The sequence below is a fragment of the Cebus imitator genome, unplaced genomic scaffold, assembly GCF_001604975.1.
Source record: "Cebus imitator isolate Cc_AM_T3 unplaced genomic scaffold, Cebus_imitator-1.0 Scaffold41, whole genome shotgun sequence".
Lineage (NCBI taxonomy): Eukaryota > Metazoa > Chordata > Mammalia > Primates > Cebidae > Cebus > Cebus imitator.
Window position 1 is genome coordinate 1,000,164 of NW_016107356.1, and position 16,308 is coordinate 1,016,471.

Genomic DNA, 16,308 nt, shown 5'->3' on the forward strand with positions numbered 1-16,308 from the left:
GTTTCACCATGTTGACCAGGATGGTCTCGATCTCTTGACCTCGTGATCCACCCGTCTCGGCCTCCCAAAGTGCTGGGATTACAGGCGTGAGCCACCGCGCCCAGCCTAGCTGGAATTCTTTAAAGAACAACTTTGTCTCATCAGCTAGAGCTGTTTGGTTACCCTGAAATACCATTGTTACAAGAAAAACAGTGTAAATAATTTGTTCTTTGCCTTTAACTTGTCAGGGTTCAGAGTGAGAAGTTTGTTCCCTAGCTCATTTCAGTGGTGAGCAATAGGGTTTTTATTAATATCATTATTGAAGATTTAAGTACGACTAGTCTAGATTTTTTAGTTGTTTTCAGTAAGAATGTTTATCTAGACTAGTCTGTTACTACTTGAAACAGAAGCCTTTTCTCTGTTTGTACATTGCTGTATTTTTCCCCTTGTTTTATTTTAGACAGAGCATGTATCTTTTAATTTTAATGTCAATGAAAATGTTAACCACTTTTCTAATTCTCATTTTTTGATTGATATTTTACAATTCATGTGTTCCTTGGTCATTTGTATTTTCTCATTTTCATTTTTTTGTGTTTTTACTTTTTCTCTTTGTTGATCCTTGTCTTGATTAATGAAGGCTTTTTGTCTATTAAGGATGCCAACCTTTTGTTTCTTGTTGCAATTTTCCTCTATTTTTTTTTTTTTTTCCTGAGACGGAGTCTCCTTCCGTTGCCCAGGCTGGAGTGCAGTAGTGCGATCTTGGCTCACAGCAACCTCGGCTCACTGCAGCCTCCACCTCCTGGGTTCAAGCCATTCTTCTGTTGCAGCCTCCTGAGTAGCTGAGATTACAGGTGCACGCCACCATGCTTATTTTTGTATTTCTAGTAGAGATGGGGCTTCATCATATTGGTTAGGCTGGTCTTAAACTCCTGACCTCGTGATTTCCCCCTCCTCAGCCTCCCAAAGTGCTGGGAATACAGGAGTGTGCCACTGCACCCAGCCAATTTCCTTCTAATTTATAATTTGCTTTAGTTTTTAAAGTTATTATTTTGAATGGACCTATATGTCTTGTACAGCATGGCTGTTCTTCCCTTCGTGTTATAAAATGCTAACTTCTGTTTTTCTGTTTTGTTTTTGCATACTTAAATATCTAGTCTATACGAACATAAGCGTTATGTTAAAGCTTTGTTCCAAATAAATTGATAACTTGCACATTGGTATGAAATACTATGTCTTTTGTCTGGGTGGGTCCTACTGATGTTAAAACACTTTCAAAATGTTCCCTCTAATCACAAGTGTTCCCAGGTGGCTTATAGTAGCAGAAAAAAACGACCTTGTTAAATAAATAATTTATATAGATTTATGCTGTATTAATTATGCAAAGGCAAAATTTAAATATACCGAGTTTTATATTCCTAGATAAGTGTAGTAATTGTTACAGAATTATGTACTATCAATATTTTCATATTTTTATATATTTGAATAATACATTTATTTCCTTTGTGTAATAAGTGATTTTATTTCTTATTTTGGATAGACACTTGGCATTTCACCTGAAGAAAAATTTGTTATTACAACAACAAGTAGGAAAGAAATTACCTGTGATAATTTTGGTAGGTAAACAATATTACTAAGTTCATGCTTTTATATTTAATACAATCTGGTACATGATATAGCAATAACTTTTATTAGATATGCATCTAAATCTGTTGCTGATTTTTGCTAACTTGTTGGGATGGGGAAGGAAACTGGCTGTATGTACATAGTTTGCACAGAGGTTATATTTTTCAAGCTTGATTACGGAAAGATAGTTGATATCAGTTATGGCTACAGAAGATGATTCTGCCTAGCACAAATCTTCTGAAGGTAATTTTCCTAAACAGCTTGGATTATTCCATTATCTTTTTTTTTTAACCTAATTAGTTTCCAATACCAGCTGGTTTTTCATGCCTGATTCCATTTGAATTTAGCCATTCTCCATTCATGTTGACACCACTCTATTTTAGATCCCTGTCTGATTTCCTGTGATAGTTTAACTTACTAAGAATTGAATGTTTGAAATAAATGGAAGTATTTGTACTTGTTTCATTAATATCCTTAACATGACTTAATTTACAGGTAGATGATTGGGGGTTTTCCTTACCATAGTTAAAGATAATTTCATAGATAGAATTTGTATATTCACAATTATAAGTTCATTGAGTTTCTGATGCTGACCTAGCACTTATGATTTTCACTCTTGATTACAGATGAAACTGTTAAAGATGGAGTCACCTTATACCTGCTGCAGTCAGTCAATCAGTTACTACTGACAGCTACAAAAGAACGAATTGACTTCTTACCTCACTATGACACACTGGTTAAAAGTGGCATGTATGAATATTATGCAAGTGAAGGGCAAAATCCTTTGCGTAAGTATCTCATTCATACTAATTTTGATAAACTATTACCTGCCTTTATCCCCTGATCAGGTGTCCCATTCCTTCACTTTTTATTAATTATCTTATACTTTATTAGAAGACTGGCCACTCATTTTCTTTCTTAACTCAAATTCATCACAGTATTATTATGTCTTCTTCTACCTATGTCATCTTTAATGAAAAGAAACTCTTTTAAAGCTAACCTACTAGTAGAACTCATTCCTTTTCAACTCATAAGGTGTCTTGTACCTATACAGCTTTCCATCTCCTTTATACTCTCTTCTCCTGATTTATTCTTCCTGGTCTCCTATAGACCTTTCCCAATTAAGAAAATACTTCTTTTGCTATGCCAATACATAGAGCTAGATTGCATAAGTAAGTAGTTTGTGTTCTTATTTCCATGTCTTTATCATTTCCTTCTACCTTTACTACTTGCTAGTTTCTGTCCTGTCTCTGGACTGTTTGCTAGTGATCTTTACAAATCGATCGTTTTACTGAATCCTCTCTTTCTGGACCTGCCAAGGTGTCTAATACTACTTACATGTTCATTGGAAGCTTTTGTATTAGAATTATTTTTTTTTCTCATATGTGTATTCTTGTTTGCAGGAAATTAGAAAACATAGATAAGCAAAAAGAACATAAAGAATATCTCTACTACCCAGACATCACCACCACTAACACTTTGGTGTTTATCATTTCAGACCTTTTCATATTATTTGTTTTTAATGGTTTTATATGCTGCATACTTCTTTAACCTACATTTTGTTTAAAAGTAAAGTGAACATCTTTTAATATATATGTCTTACTGTATATATTTTGATAGTATTTAGGTAACAATTTATTTCAATAGTATTCTTTTTGTTTGTTTGTTTGTTTTTTTGAGACAGAGTCTCTCTCTCTTGCTCAGGCTGGAGTGCAATGTTGCGATCTTGGCTCACTGCAACCTCTGCCTCCCGAGTTCCAGCAATTCTCCTGCTTCAGCCTCCCAAGTAGCTGGGATTACAGGCATGCACCACCACACCTGGCTGATTTTTGCATTTTTAGTAGAGATAGGGTTTCTACTAAAAATCATGTTGACCATGCCGGTCTCAAACTCCTGACCTCAAGTGATCTGCCTTCCTTGCCTCCCAAAGTACTGGGATTACAGGCACAAGCCACTGTGCCTGTCCTAAACAATGTTCTTCCATTAGACATTTAGGTTGTTTTAATTTTGTTATGGTTACAAATGACCCTGAATGTTCTTGTGACTAAATCTTTGTGTGCTTTCTTAACATAACACTTCCACTACTATTATTACTGTTGGCTAGGGTACCAGGCATTGTGCCAAGTACTTAATGAGTATTGTCTCGTTTACTTCTTAATCCTGTGTGGTAGGTAAATATCCTGTTTTGCAGAATTAACTGGGGCTAAGAGATTTTAGGTAGCTTGACCAAGGCCACCCTACTAGTGAATAGTTGAGCCAGCATTTAAACTTTAGCAGAGTGACTTCAGAGCTTGAATATATAACTAGTACATTTATTACCTCCTACATTGTTCTTTTTGTACAAAAAAAGGTCTCCAGTCTTAAAAACACTACAGTCTTCAGCCCTTCACTAGCTACTGCCTAATTTTTTGTTCCTGTTTATAGCAAAAGTCCTCCAAAGAGTTGACTGCATTCACTGTCAGCAGTACTTATTTTCCTCCCATTCTTTCCTACTCACTCTGACCAGGCATTTTCGCCTACCACTCTACTGTACCCACTCTTTTATGGTCACCAACAACCAAATCCAGTGATCAGTTTTTAATTTTCAGTTCTCATTTTTCTTGAAATGTTATTAGAGTTTTTTTTGTCACTTCTTCCTTTTTGACATACATTTTTCATTTGGCTTTTGAAAGTCCATATTCTTGATTTTCTTCCTTTTTGCAATGGTGTGACCACAGCACACTGTAGCTTCAAACTCATGAGCTTAAGCAATCCTCCTACCTCAGTCTCCTAAATGACTAGGACTACAGGTGCATACCAACATGCCCAGGTAATTAAAAAAAAAAAAAATTCTGTAGCTGAATGCAGTGCCTCATGCCTGTAATCCCAGCACTTTGAGAGGCTGAGGTTGGAAGATCACTTGAAACCAGGACTTCAGATATAATGAGATATAATGAGACCTCATCTTTACAAAGAAATACGTAAATTATTTGGACGTTGTGGTGCCTTCCTTGCTTAGCTACTTGGGAGGCAGAGGCAGGGGATTGCTTAAGCCAAGGAATTTGAGGCTGCAGTGAGCTATGACTGTGCCACTGAACTTCAGCCTGGGCAACAGAGTGAGAAAAATTAAAAATACATGTGTATACCTGTGTAACAATCTTACATGTTCTTCACATGTACCCCAAAACCTAAAATGCAATTAAAAATAGAAATAAAATTTTCTTTGTAGAGATGGAATCTCTCTATGTTGCCCAGGCTGGTCTCAAATTGCTGGTCTCAAATTATCCTCCGCCTTGGCCTCCCAAAGCTCCAGGATTATAAGCACCTTGATTTTCTTCTTACCTCACTGCCTGCCGTTTCTTCTCTCCCCATCTTCTTAATGTTGAAGTGCCTCAGGGCTTAGTCCTTGCCCTTTATCTTGTATCTTACTTTCTCACTTGGTGATCAGGTCCTATCTCATGGTTCTAAATAACATCATTATGGAAGTGACTCTCACAAAGAGGAGGTAAGAAATGGCTTTTAGTTAAATATTGAAAATGGTGCCAGGTTTATCTCTTGAATTCCAGTTTTATACATCCAGCTTCCTATGTGGCATCTCCTCCAGGATATCTAAAGTGGGAACCATCATCTGCTCACTGAATTTTATATCACACATAGCTTTCCCCATCTGAATTGATTATCCCTGTGTCCTTCCAACTGCACAGGCCAAAAATCAAATTGATACTTGTGTGTCTCATACCTCGTATTTAATCCAACAGAAAATCCTTTGGGTCCTATTCTCAATGTTTATCTTAAAATGACCATTTCTTACCCCTGCTATCGCTACGGCCTGGTCTGAGGTACCATCATATCGCCTGGATTACACTAACTGGTAGTTAACTGGTATCTCTCTTTTCATCCTTGCCCGTAAAAGGTTTGAGAAGTCAGATTGTGTCACTCTTCTGCTGAAGGCACTCATGGCTCCCCATTTTACTAAGAGTAAAAGCCAAAGTCCTTACAGCTACCTGCAGGGCCTTAGTAGCTCTGCTTTGCATCTCTCTGACTTTGTTTCTACTACCTTTCTGGCTTTTTCACTCCCCTCCAGTGCCATCCATATTCTCAGCTTAGGGCCCTCTGCTTGGAATGCTGTTCCTCCAGTTAGCCCTGGACTTACTCCCTCAGTTCATCCAAGTCTTGGTTATCTGTTGTCTTCTCAACAACTCTAACTCTATTTAATTGCAACTGTATTCCCTCTGTGTTTTTACTGTCAGTTTATTTCATTTCTCTTTTTTCTCCATTGTACATACCATCTTCTAACATGCTGTAGAATTTATTTATTTATTTATTATGATTATATTTTCTTTCCCACATTCCTCCATTAGAATGTTGAATCCATAAGAACAGAACCTTCATCTGCTTTGTTCCATTCCTAGAACAATGCTTGGCACATAGTAGGTGCTTAAATATTTTAAAATTGAGTGAATCTGGCTGGGCGCAGTGGCTGACACCTGTAATTCCAGCACTTTGGAAGGCTGAGGCAGGCAGATCACTTGAGGTGAGAAGTTCGAGACTATCCTGGCCAACATGGTGAAACACTGTCTCTACTAAAAATACAAAATTGGCCGGGTGTGGAGGAGGGCGCCTGTAATCCCAGCTACTCAAGAGGCTGAGAGGCAGGAGAATTGCTTGAACCTGGGAGGCAGAGGTTGCAGTGAGCCAAGATCATGCCACCGCCCCTCCAGCCTGGGCGACAAAGCAAGACTGCATCTCAAAAAAAAAAAAAAAAATTGAGTGAATCTTTAATTCTTTTCCTGAGTATAAATTGGTAAATGTGTAATTGTAGAGTCAACAAAAGTATTCATTTTGAAGTCTTTTAATGTAGTTTAACTATTTCAGATTGATTAGTTTTCATTCCACCATCATTATGAAAACATATAAAAACCATATCAGTTTTCATTCATACCGTCATTATATGGATAAGCAGAGAACCTCAGTGTTCACATTCTTGGTTTGATTTCTGTGACTTTAAAGTACATTCCTGGGTCTTTCCCTACGTCTGTTTCCCTACTTCTGGTTCTTTTTAACTCTGGTGGACATTTCTTCAAGTCATATTGATCTTTTTATGCTTTTAGTAAACTGATCCAAGCCTTATCTATTGTACCTATCTAATGAACCAAAGTCTTTATCTCTAACTGTCTTTAGTCTCAATTAAGCACAGTATCTCCTTCAGCTTTCTTTGGAACACCTCTGCTCATTGAACTTAATGTGGTGGTATGGCATCAGTGCTAAACCAAATTTTTCTTTCCTCCCTTCTAAATTTCCTCTTTGTGGGAAATATTACCATTTATCCAGTCTTCTAGAGGCAGAGACTCAAATGCATCTTGAATTTCTTTTTCCCCTCTTCTTTTTCATCTAATCAGGTTCTAAATTCTACTTATTTCTTTCTTCCAAATTTCTCTTTAAGTTTCTTTTCCTGCCATTTTCTACAGTGTCCCTTCTTCATCTTCTGGAGTTATCATCTTTAGCCAGACCCTTGTACATAATCTGATTTGTGGTAACTTCTTTGCACTTAGTTTATAACATAGCTATCCTTGGAGTATTTAGGATGAATAGAAGTGCTTGCTGGAGGGCTACTTTTTTGTTTGTTTGTTTTGTTTTTTGAGATGATGTCTCATTCTGTCACCCATGCTGGAGTGTAGTGGCATGATCTCAGCTCACTGCAACCTCTGCCTTCCAGGTTCAAGTGATTCTCCTGCCTCAGCCTTCCTAGTAGCTGGGATTATAGGCACTCGCCACCTCACTCAGTTACCTTTTGTATTTTTGGTAGAGATGGGATTTTGCCGTGTTGGTGAGGCTGGTCTCAAACTTCTGACCTCAGGTGATCAGCCCTCCTTGGCCTCCCAAAGTATTGGGATTACAGGCATGAGCCACTACGTCCAGCCTGGAGTGCTACTTTGGATTAATTAAAGCTTTCGTTGGGTTAAGCTTCTGCAGAATTAAGATACGTAAATTTGATATGTTCCCTTTCTTTTTAACTAAGGGAATAAAAGCAGGAAATAGTGTGAATAGTGATCTTGAAGAAAGTAGAATATTTAGTTAATGTTGAGCTAGTGATAGATTGAATGTCAAGTTGGTCGTGTGGTAGTGAATCAATAGCAGTTCTGTGTCAGTTGAGCAGATATATTCTCTCACTTGAAAAATTTGTTAGTCATAAGAATTCTATATCCAAATTAGCTTTCAGGAGATACTTATCTTGCAATATTGGAAATTAAAGAAAAAGAGAGAGATACTTATTTATATTTGCCCTCATATTTCTAAATGTGCTTACTTGGACTTTTGCATGATGTAATTACATACCGCAGACTATTGATTTTATGGTTATGGTCTTCTGTTTGTCTTTTAATGTCTGTATGTCTGTCTTTAGATTATAAACTCCTTGAAGCCAGGAATCATGGCTGGCTGACTCATGCTGTATAGTGCCAAACAAGTACTGATTGATGACTGCTTTTTTGATGCTGGTGGTGATTGGTGATGATGCCTTTATTATGTGTTAGATCATTAGGATCAGGATAATACTTTAATTCTAGCTCTTTGGCTTTAAGGTACTTGAGAGTTTCTTCTTCTTTGAACTTTTATATAAAGTATGTGGGAGGGAAAAGTTAAGTGATGTTTTCTTCATCTCTTGCAGCATTTGCTCTTGCAGAATTAATTGACAATTCATTGTCTGCTACTTCTCGTAACACTGGTGTCAGAAGAATACAGATCAAATTGGTAAGGAAATAATACTGTAAAGCAATTTAACTTTTCCTTTTGTAAGAATAGTAAAAGTTTATTGGAGAAATTAGAAAATAAAGATAAAACTAAAAGTAGAAATAATTATCAGATGTCTCTTCATCCATTGTTAAAATTTTTTATGATTTTTTTTCTATGCATATATGTGTACATGTATGTGTACATTTGGTTTTTTGTAATCTACTTTCCCTTAACAGTACATTGTTGACATGTGTCGTATCATGAATGTTCTGCAGTGTAATATTCCATTGTTGCAGTGGTTTATTGACTATATTATAAATTGGGTAGTTTGCGTTCTGTTGTCAAATATTTAGATTTTTTTCTGTGTTTTTGCCACTGGAAGGAATGCTGGAATGATGAACATTCTTATATATCTTCATACATGTCTCTGAATATTTCCTTAAGTTAAATTCTGAGAAATGGAATTTCTAGGCTAAAGGACGTGAAGAATTCTGAGGCTTTTTGATACACACTGCTTCAGAAAATTGTATTCATTTACACTTCCATCAGTAATGTATAAATGAACCCATTGGATCTTTTTTTCATATTTACCTTTTTATGTTTCAAATATTGATTTGACTTTTCCTGTCTTTTTGAACTTATTTTGTTTCATAGCTTTTTGATGAAACACAAGGAAAACCTGCTGTTGCAGTGATAGATAATGGAAGAGGAATGACCTCTAAACAGCTTAACAACTGGGCCGTGTATAGGTTATCAAAATTTACAAGGCAAGGTGACTTTGAAAGGTTAGAAAACCTTACTTTTTTTTTTTGTGGGTAGCTATGTATTTTAATAAGGTTAAAAAAACTGAGTATACTTTTAGATGCATATGATACATTGGTGTTTTTACTGTTATCTACATATTTATTTAGGTTTTTATGTTATAGAATTTTTATGATTGATTCTCAGAAATAGTCAGAACTACATAATATTGTGTCTTTCCATTAAACAGCTCATTTTGCATTTCCTGAGGTATGTAAGAGTTGATATGTTGAGTACCTTAGAGCTTTTCCCCTTTTTTCTCTGTGTAGCCTCTATAGCAATAGAATGGTTTTAAAATAGGCTTTAGAAATCACTTCATACCATTTGCAAAATGTCTAAAACTGCATGTGGTTCTGTAAAGCTCACTATTGCTCTACTTTCAGAGCTCTTTTTGCAAAACATTCAGGAGCAGAATCTAGTGGAGTTATGTATCAGAATGTGCTCGTAGAAAATATCTTGAATGAGGATGTCACTGGGAAAACAAAATATGCTAAAAGCCATCAGCCATAAAAAGATTTAGATCTTTGGGATCTTAGTGGAGCTCTAGTAAAGTAGAGCATTGACCCAGAAGTCTTTTGATATTTTAAGCTATGTTGCTGTACTTCCAACAGCATACTTGGGAAGAGTCACTTGGCATTCTTATTAAATAGTTGGTGTGTGTTCATAACCTGTTTTGTTCTTTACTGTGTCAAGAAAAGTCACCCACATTTAAGGATCAATCTCAATGTGTTAATATAGTTAGCACATTGGCCGTCTTGCTTCTAAAATTTCAGCACCCTTAGAATTTTCATCATATTATTAAAGACTTAATAGTGCCATTGTAAGAGATAATGTAGTATGAAGAACAAAGACTCTTGTATCATTTGGCCTGGTTTGGATTCTAGCCTTGCCACTTACTAATTGTGTGACATTGGTCAACTTACATTACTTCTCTGTGCCCCAGCTTATATATCCATAAAATGGGGATAGTATCCCATAAGGTTTTGTAACAACTAAGTTAGTACATGTAAAATCCTTAGGACAGAGTCTGGCATATTGTAAATAGCCGATAAATATAAGCTATGGAAGCTGTCATTTTAGTTATTACTTCTCATTCCTAACCTCAGACGTTTTTTTTGTTTTGTTTTTGTTTTTGTTTTTGTTTTTTGAGACAGAGTCTCACTCTGTTGCCCAGGCTAGAGCGCAGTGCAGTGGCACACACTCGGCTCACTGCAATTGCTGCCTCCTGGGTTCAAATGATTTTCTTGCCTCAGCCTCCCAAGTAGCTGGGACTACAGGCGCCTGCCACCACATCCAGCTATTTTTTGTATTTTTAGTAGAGACTAGGTTTCACCATGTTGACCAGTCTAGTCTTGAACTCCTGACCTCAGGTTGGTCGGCCTGCCTCAGCCTCCCAAAGTGCTAGGATTACAGGCATGAGCCACTGCACCTGGCCTAGACTTACTTCTCCACAGCCATTGTATTTCACTATTTTCATGAATATGTGGCACTTAAAGGATTTATAAAAAGCCGGAGAGAAGGCAAAGACCACTGTCTTTAATAATGTGAGGATAGGATTTAGCATATGACAGAAGTATTAGGTGGAAGGGAAGGTAGAACAGATGGTAGATAAGGCAAAATGATCAGAAACACATCAGTTATATCAACTAGAAAAGTAGGAAGAAATGAAAATCTTAACTGGATTCATGGGACATTGACTGATTTTTCTCTGGTTCTTAGAACAACACCAACTTTTAAACTTAACCAAATATTAGGGAAACTGTAATTCTGGCAAAAATCTTTTTGTGCTCTTTTAGTCTTAGCTTTATAGGTTTGGTGTCAGTAAACAATCAGTTGTTAATTCTAGATGTTAGGTACTCATACTGTCTTTGGGTCCAGTGTCAGTTCCTTGACCCACTCTAATTTTTATCAAGATCAGATGCACTCCTTCAGCCTCTAGCTTGTGCTCAGATGCTTATTCCTTCCATTTGTTTTTTCTGGATACAAGGATGAATGCCATAGAAGACAGGCTGTGGAAGAAAGGAAAGAACAGGCTAAAAGTACTAAACAACTAACAGTCTTGACCTGTAGCTCACAATGTATTAGAGAGAGAAACAGAAATACAAAAAATTACATGTAGAAGCATTTCAGTTATTATTACTATGAATAAAATGTAGAGTAATGTTGAAGGAATGGATTGCTAGGAAAAAAAAAAAGTAGAGTAATAGGGCTGATGCACATCTCCTCTAGATAAGGTGGTTGGAGATGAGAGCCTCTTTGAGATTATATTTGAGTTGAGGCTTGAATAATCAAAAGAAAGCAGTGTGTTTCAAGTAGAAGAAGCACCAGCAAAGCAAAGACTCTGAAATTGTGAGTCTTGTGTTTGAAGGACAGAAAGGATGCTATAATGATTGTAGCACTGTAGATAAAGGGGAGAGTAGAGGGAGATGTAAGAATTTCAGTTTGGTAATATTATTCATAACTCTCATTTACCTGGGTACTACTCCCTAACCTCACCCTTTTTATTTTGAAAAATTTCAAGCCAATGGACAAGATGAAAGAACTAGCACCCATATATCCTTCACCTAGATTTATTGGTTGTTAACATTTTGTCACATTTATTTGTCTACACGCTTGCAAACACACACTTTGTTTTTCTGAATCACTTGAAAGTACACTGCTGTCAGCTTGTGACATTTCACTCCTAAATACTGTAGCAGGTGTATTCTGAGGACAAGTAGATTCTCATAAATAACTAAAAATCATTATCACATCTAAAAAGTTTATCATTAATGCAATAATATCTAACATAAGATTTTCATTAGATTTTTTTTTTTTCTCTTGTCATGTCTGGTCTTCTTTATTATAGTTTCCCTACCTTTTGTGTTTTTCATAATATTTTCATTTTTTTGTAGTGCTTAGGCTAGTTTTCTTGTAGAATGGTCCTCAACTGGGATCTGAGTGTTTTCTCAGCACTGTTTTCTTCCTTTAGTATTTTATTATGACCATTTAAAAACATATAGAAAAGTTGAAGTTTTACAGAAAATACCCATACCCACATCTAGGTTTTACTGTTGAACTCCATATCTGTCTGTCCCACCATTAGTTCATCTGGTTTTTTAATACAGTTTAAAACAAGTTATAAGTATCAGTATACTTTTTCCTAATGTTGAAAGTATCCATATTATTTTCTAGGGTTCAATATTTTTAATTTTGAGGTAAAATTTACATATTATACAGTTAAATGTTTATATATATCTTAAAAGTGTCTTCATTGAATTTATCTTTTATGGAGATAAAATTTACATATCATAAAATTTACAGTATTAAAGTATACTAAGTAGTTTTGAGTTAACAAAATTGTGCAGCCATCACCACTAATTCCAGGATATTTTCACAACTCCAAAAGAAACCCTGTACTAAGTGGTAGTCACTTTCTATCTCCTGGCAATTGGTAATATTCTTTTAATATTTTTTTTGTGTTTCTTGAGACAAATCTTGCTCTGTTGTCCAGAGTGGAGTATAGTGGCACTGTCTTGGCTTGCTGCAATCTCTGCCTCTTGGGCTCAAGCTATCCTCTTACTTCAGCTTCCCATTTAGCTGGGACCATAGGTGCGTGTCACCATACCTGGCTAATTTTTTGTAGAGGTGGGGTCTCACTATGTTGCCCAGGCTGGTCTCCAACTCCTGAGCTCAAGCAACCCACCTGCCTCAGCCTCCCAAAGTGCTGGGATTATAGGAGTGAGCCACCATGTCTGCCCAGTGGTTGTTAATCTACAGTTTTAATTGTTCTTCTAGGGATTACAACCAGCCTCTTAATTTATAACAATACAGTTTGGATTAATGCCAATGACATGTCTATAGTATACAAAAACCACTCCTGTTTAGCTTTGTTCTCCTCCCATTTCCGTGTACTATTATTTTGATATAAATGCGATTGTTGTACATTATAGCCCTGTCACTACAGTTTTCTACTTACTATTTTATGCCTTGATCTTTTAAATCAGATAGGAAAAGAGTTACAAATAATACATTTATACTGTCTTTTCTAAGTATGTGATTACCACTACCTTATTTTCTGTTTATTTCTTCATGTATATTTGAGTTATAATACTTTCTAGTATCCTGGTATTTTAGCCCAAGCAACTCTCTATGGCTCCATTAGGGCAGATCTGCTAATGACAAATTCCCTGTTTTTATTTGAAAATATCTTAATCTTTCCATTATTTTTGAAGGCTACTTGTGCTGGGTAAAGAACTCTTGGTTGACAGTCTTTGTCTTTTAACACTTTGAATATGTTAGTTAGCTCACTGCCATCTGGCTTTATGGTTTCTGATGAGAATTAGCAGTTAATCTTTTTGAGGATCCCTTCTGTCTAACAAATTGCTTCTCTCACTGCTTTTGAGATTCTCTTTTTGTCTCTGGCTTTTTTTTTTTTTTTTTTTTTTTTTTTTGCATTTCCCTAATGAGGTCTCTGGCTTTTGACAGTTTAATGCTGGTGTGTTTAGGTGTGGATTTGGGTTCATCCTACTTCGAGTTCATTGAGTTTCTTGGATATATAGAATAAAGTTTTTCATCAGATTTGGGAAGTTTTTGGCCATTTTTTCCTCCAGGTATTTTCCCCCTTACTTTTTGTGACTCCTCTTATCCATATACTTGACGGTGTTCTATAGTACAGCCTCTGAGGCTTTGGTTTTTTTTCTTCATTTTTCTTTTTGTTCCTCAGACTGAATAATTTCATCAGCCTATCTTCAAATTTATGGATTCTTCTGCCAACTAAGATCTGTTCATGAGTCTCTTAAGTGATTTTTTCATTTTGGTTATTTTTTCCAAATCTAGAATTCCTATTCAGTTCTCTTTTATGATTTTTGTCTCAACTGATACTCTCTGTTTGGTGTGTCCCACCTGATACTCTGTTTGGTGTGTCCCTACTGATACTCTCTGTTTGGTGAAATATCATTCTTATACTTTCTTTTAGTTCATTAGACATGGTTTCTGTTCTTTGACTATATTTAAAATAGTTGAGCTGCTTCTGCCACAGTTTCCACCAACTGTTCATTTTCCTTTGTGTGAACCATACTTTAATATCTCTTTGCATGGCTTGTAATTTTTTGTTGAGAACTGGCCATATTATAATATAATGTAGGAACCCTGGAAATCTGATACCACCTCTCTCCCCAAGACTTGTTGTGTCATCTGTTGTTTGTTTATGTAGTGGCTTTTCTGAACGAATTCTGTTAAGTCTATCTTTGTGTTACCCTTGAAGTTTCTGATTAGTTAGCTTTGTAGTCAGCTAATGATCAAATATTATCTTAAATGTCTTGAATCACTAAGTCTCGCAGCTTTTGCTGAGGGGCTCTATGTGCAGAGTGGGGCATGTTTTTAGTGCTCTGTTGCAGTTTACAACTCTGCCTTACTTTCACTTCTTGCTTGTATTGAACCTCAAGGTAAGCTGGAGGTGAGTCATTACTAGGACCTTCTCAATTCTTTCTTGAATATGTGTATAGCCCTGCATGTGGGAGTGACCTTATTGATTCTAGTGAATATCTTGAAGCTTTTAAAAATCCCTGCAGAACTCATGTTTTCTTGTACATTCTTGGTCAGATTCTTGTTTTCTCTGACTGTTTTCATTGCCTCAGACAGCTGTTAAAGCAGTTGATGCTGGTTGATCTTGACAGTTTTTTTTTTCAGGTGTTCTCATTGCTTTAATCAGTGAGTGGATTCTTGGAAGTTCTTATGCCACCATTCTGGAAGTGATCACTCGTTTACTGATTTTTGACAAATGTATATATACACTTGTGTATCTCAGACCCTTATCAAGATACAGGACAATAGGCTGGTCAGTGGCTCACACCTGTAATGCCAACACTTTGGGAGGCTGAGGCAGGAAGGTTGCTTGAGCTCAGGAATTTGAGACCAGTTTACACAACATATGAGATCCCATCTCTACAAAACATTTTTAAAGAAATTAGCCAGGTGTAGGTCAGGCACAGTGGCTCATGCCTATAATCCCAGCACTTTGGGAGGCTGAGGCAGGCAGATCACCTGAGATCAGGAGTTCAAGACCAGCCTGGCCAACATGGCAAAACCCTGTCTCTACTAAAATACAAACCTTAGCCAAGTGTGGTATCATTTGCCTGTAATCTCAGCTGCTTAGGAGACTGAGACAGGAGAATTGTTTGAACGCTGGAGGTGGAGATTGCAGTGAGGCGAGATTGCGCCACTATACTCCAGCCTGGGAGACAGAGCAAGACTCTGTCTCAAAAAGAAAAAAATTAGCCAGGTGTTATGGCTTGCACCTGTAGCCCCAGTTTCTCAGGAGGCTGAGGTGGGAGGATCACTTGAGGCCAGGAGGTCAAGGCTGCGGTAAGCCATGATCATACCACTGCATTCCAGCCTGGGCGACTGAGTAAAATCTTATCTCTCAAAAAAAAAAAAAAAAAAAAAAAGATGTACAACATTACATAAAGCTAGAAAATTCTCTCATAATTTGGACACTGTCAGAATTATTGCTTTAGAAGTTAACGTGGGTACCTGGAACATTATTATAATAGTGTATGTATAATTATTTTATTGGAGAAGGAGATATGACATTAGTTAAGTCAGCTGGATTCAGATATGTGTTGGATTGGTGCTACTTTTTCTGCACTTTCAACTTGCTCATCAATTAATAGGCTCTCAAGTCAGAGCCATTTTTTGAAATATTTTATAAATAAGTTAAAAATGCTATGTGACTCATGCCATATTTATTTTAAGTTGTAGAAATGGACCCCCAACAGGATTTTTTCTAATATTCCTAAAGAAAAAGCTGCTTTGCCTTCTTTGGTTTTCAGCAAATTAAGATTAGCTTTTGTTTACTTTTCTAATGTTTGTATTTGCTTTAATGTAGGAATACATTTGTAACATTTAAGCACCCTACTTTAATTTGGTCATTTTCGTACGTCTGGCAGATTTATTTCAGAGGCTCTGATTGAGATTGGTGGCCGGTTTTGTTAGAGGTGGAGCTTTCTTAATTTTGGTGTTTTTTTCTCCTCCTCTGTTAGATTCAATATCATGAGATACATGCATACATAGTTATTCTACCCTGGTTTCCTGGCAGTCATTTAGATATAGTTTCTTTTACCAATTTGATCATCTTTCTTGATAACTTTTTCTTTTTTCTTTGAGATGGAGTCTTACCTGTCGCCCAGGCTGGAGTGCAGTGGCATGATCTCA

At 36.5% G+C, this 16,308-nt stretch overlaps 1 protein-coding gene across 1 annotated transcript in view; it reads left to right on the forward strand.

The window, feature by feature from the left end:
- The window catches only part of SMCHD1 (structural maintenance of chromosomes flexible hinge domain containing 1), a 141,609-nt gene that overhangs the window by 9,896 nt on the left and 115,405 nt on the right, over positions 1 to 16,308 (forward strand). Inside the window, exons 2-5 of the mRNA XM_017526068.2 lie at positions 1,517 to 1,592; positions 2,229 to 2,390; positions 8,249 to 8,331; positions 8,968 to 9,098. Of these exons, the coding sequence (XP_017381557.1) occupies positions 1,517 to 1,592; positions 2,229 to 2,390; positions 8,249 to 8,331; positions 8,968 to 9,098 (452 nt within the window). The remainder of the gene's footprint in view (positions 1 to 1,516; positions 1,593 to 2,228; positions 2,391 to 8,248; positions 8,332 to 8,967; positions 9,099 to 16,308) is intronic.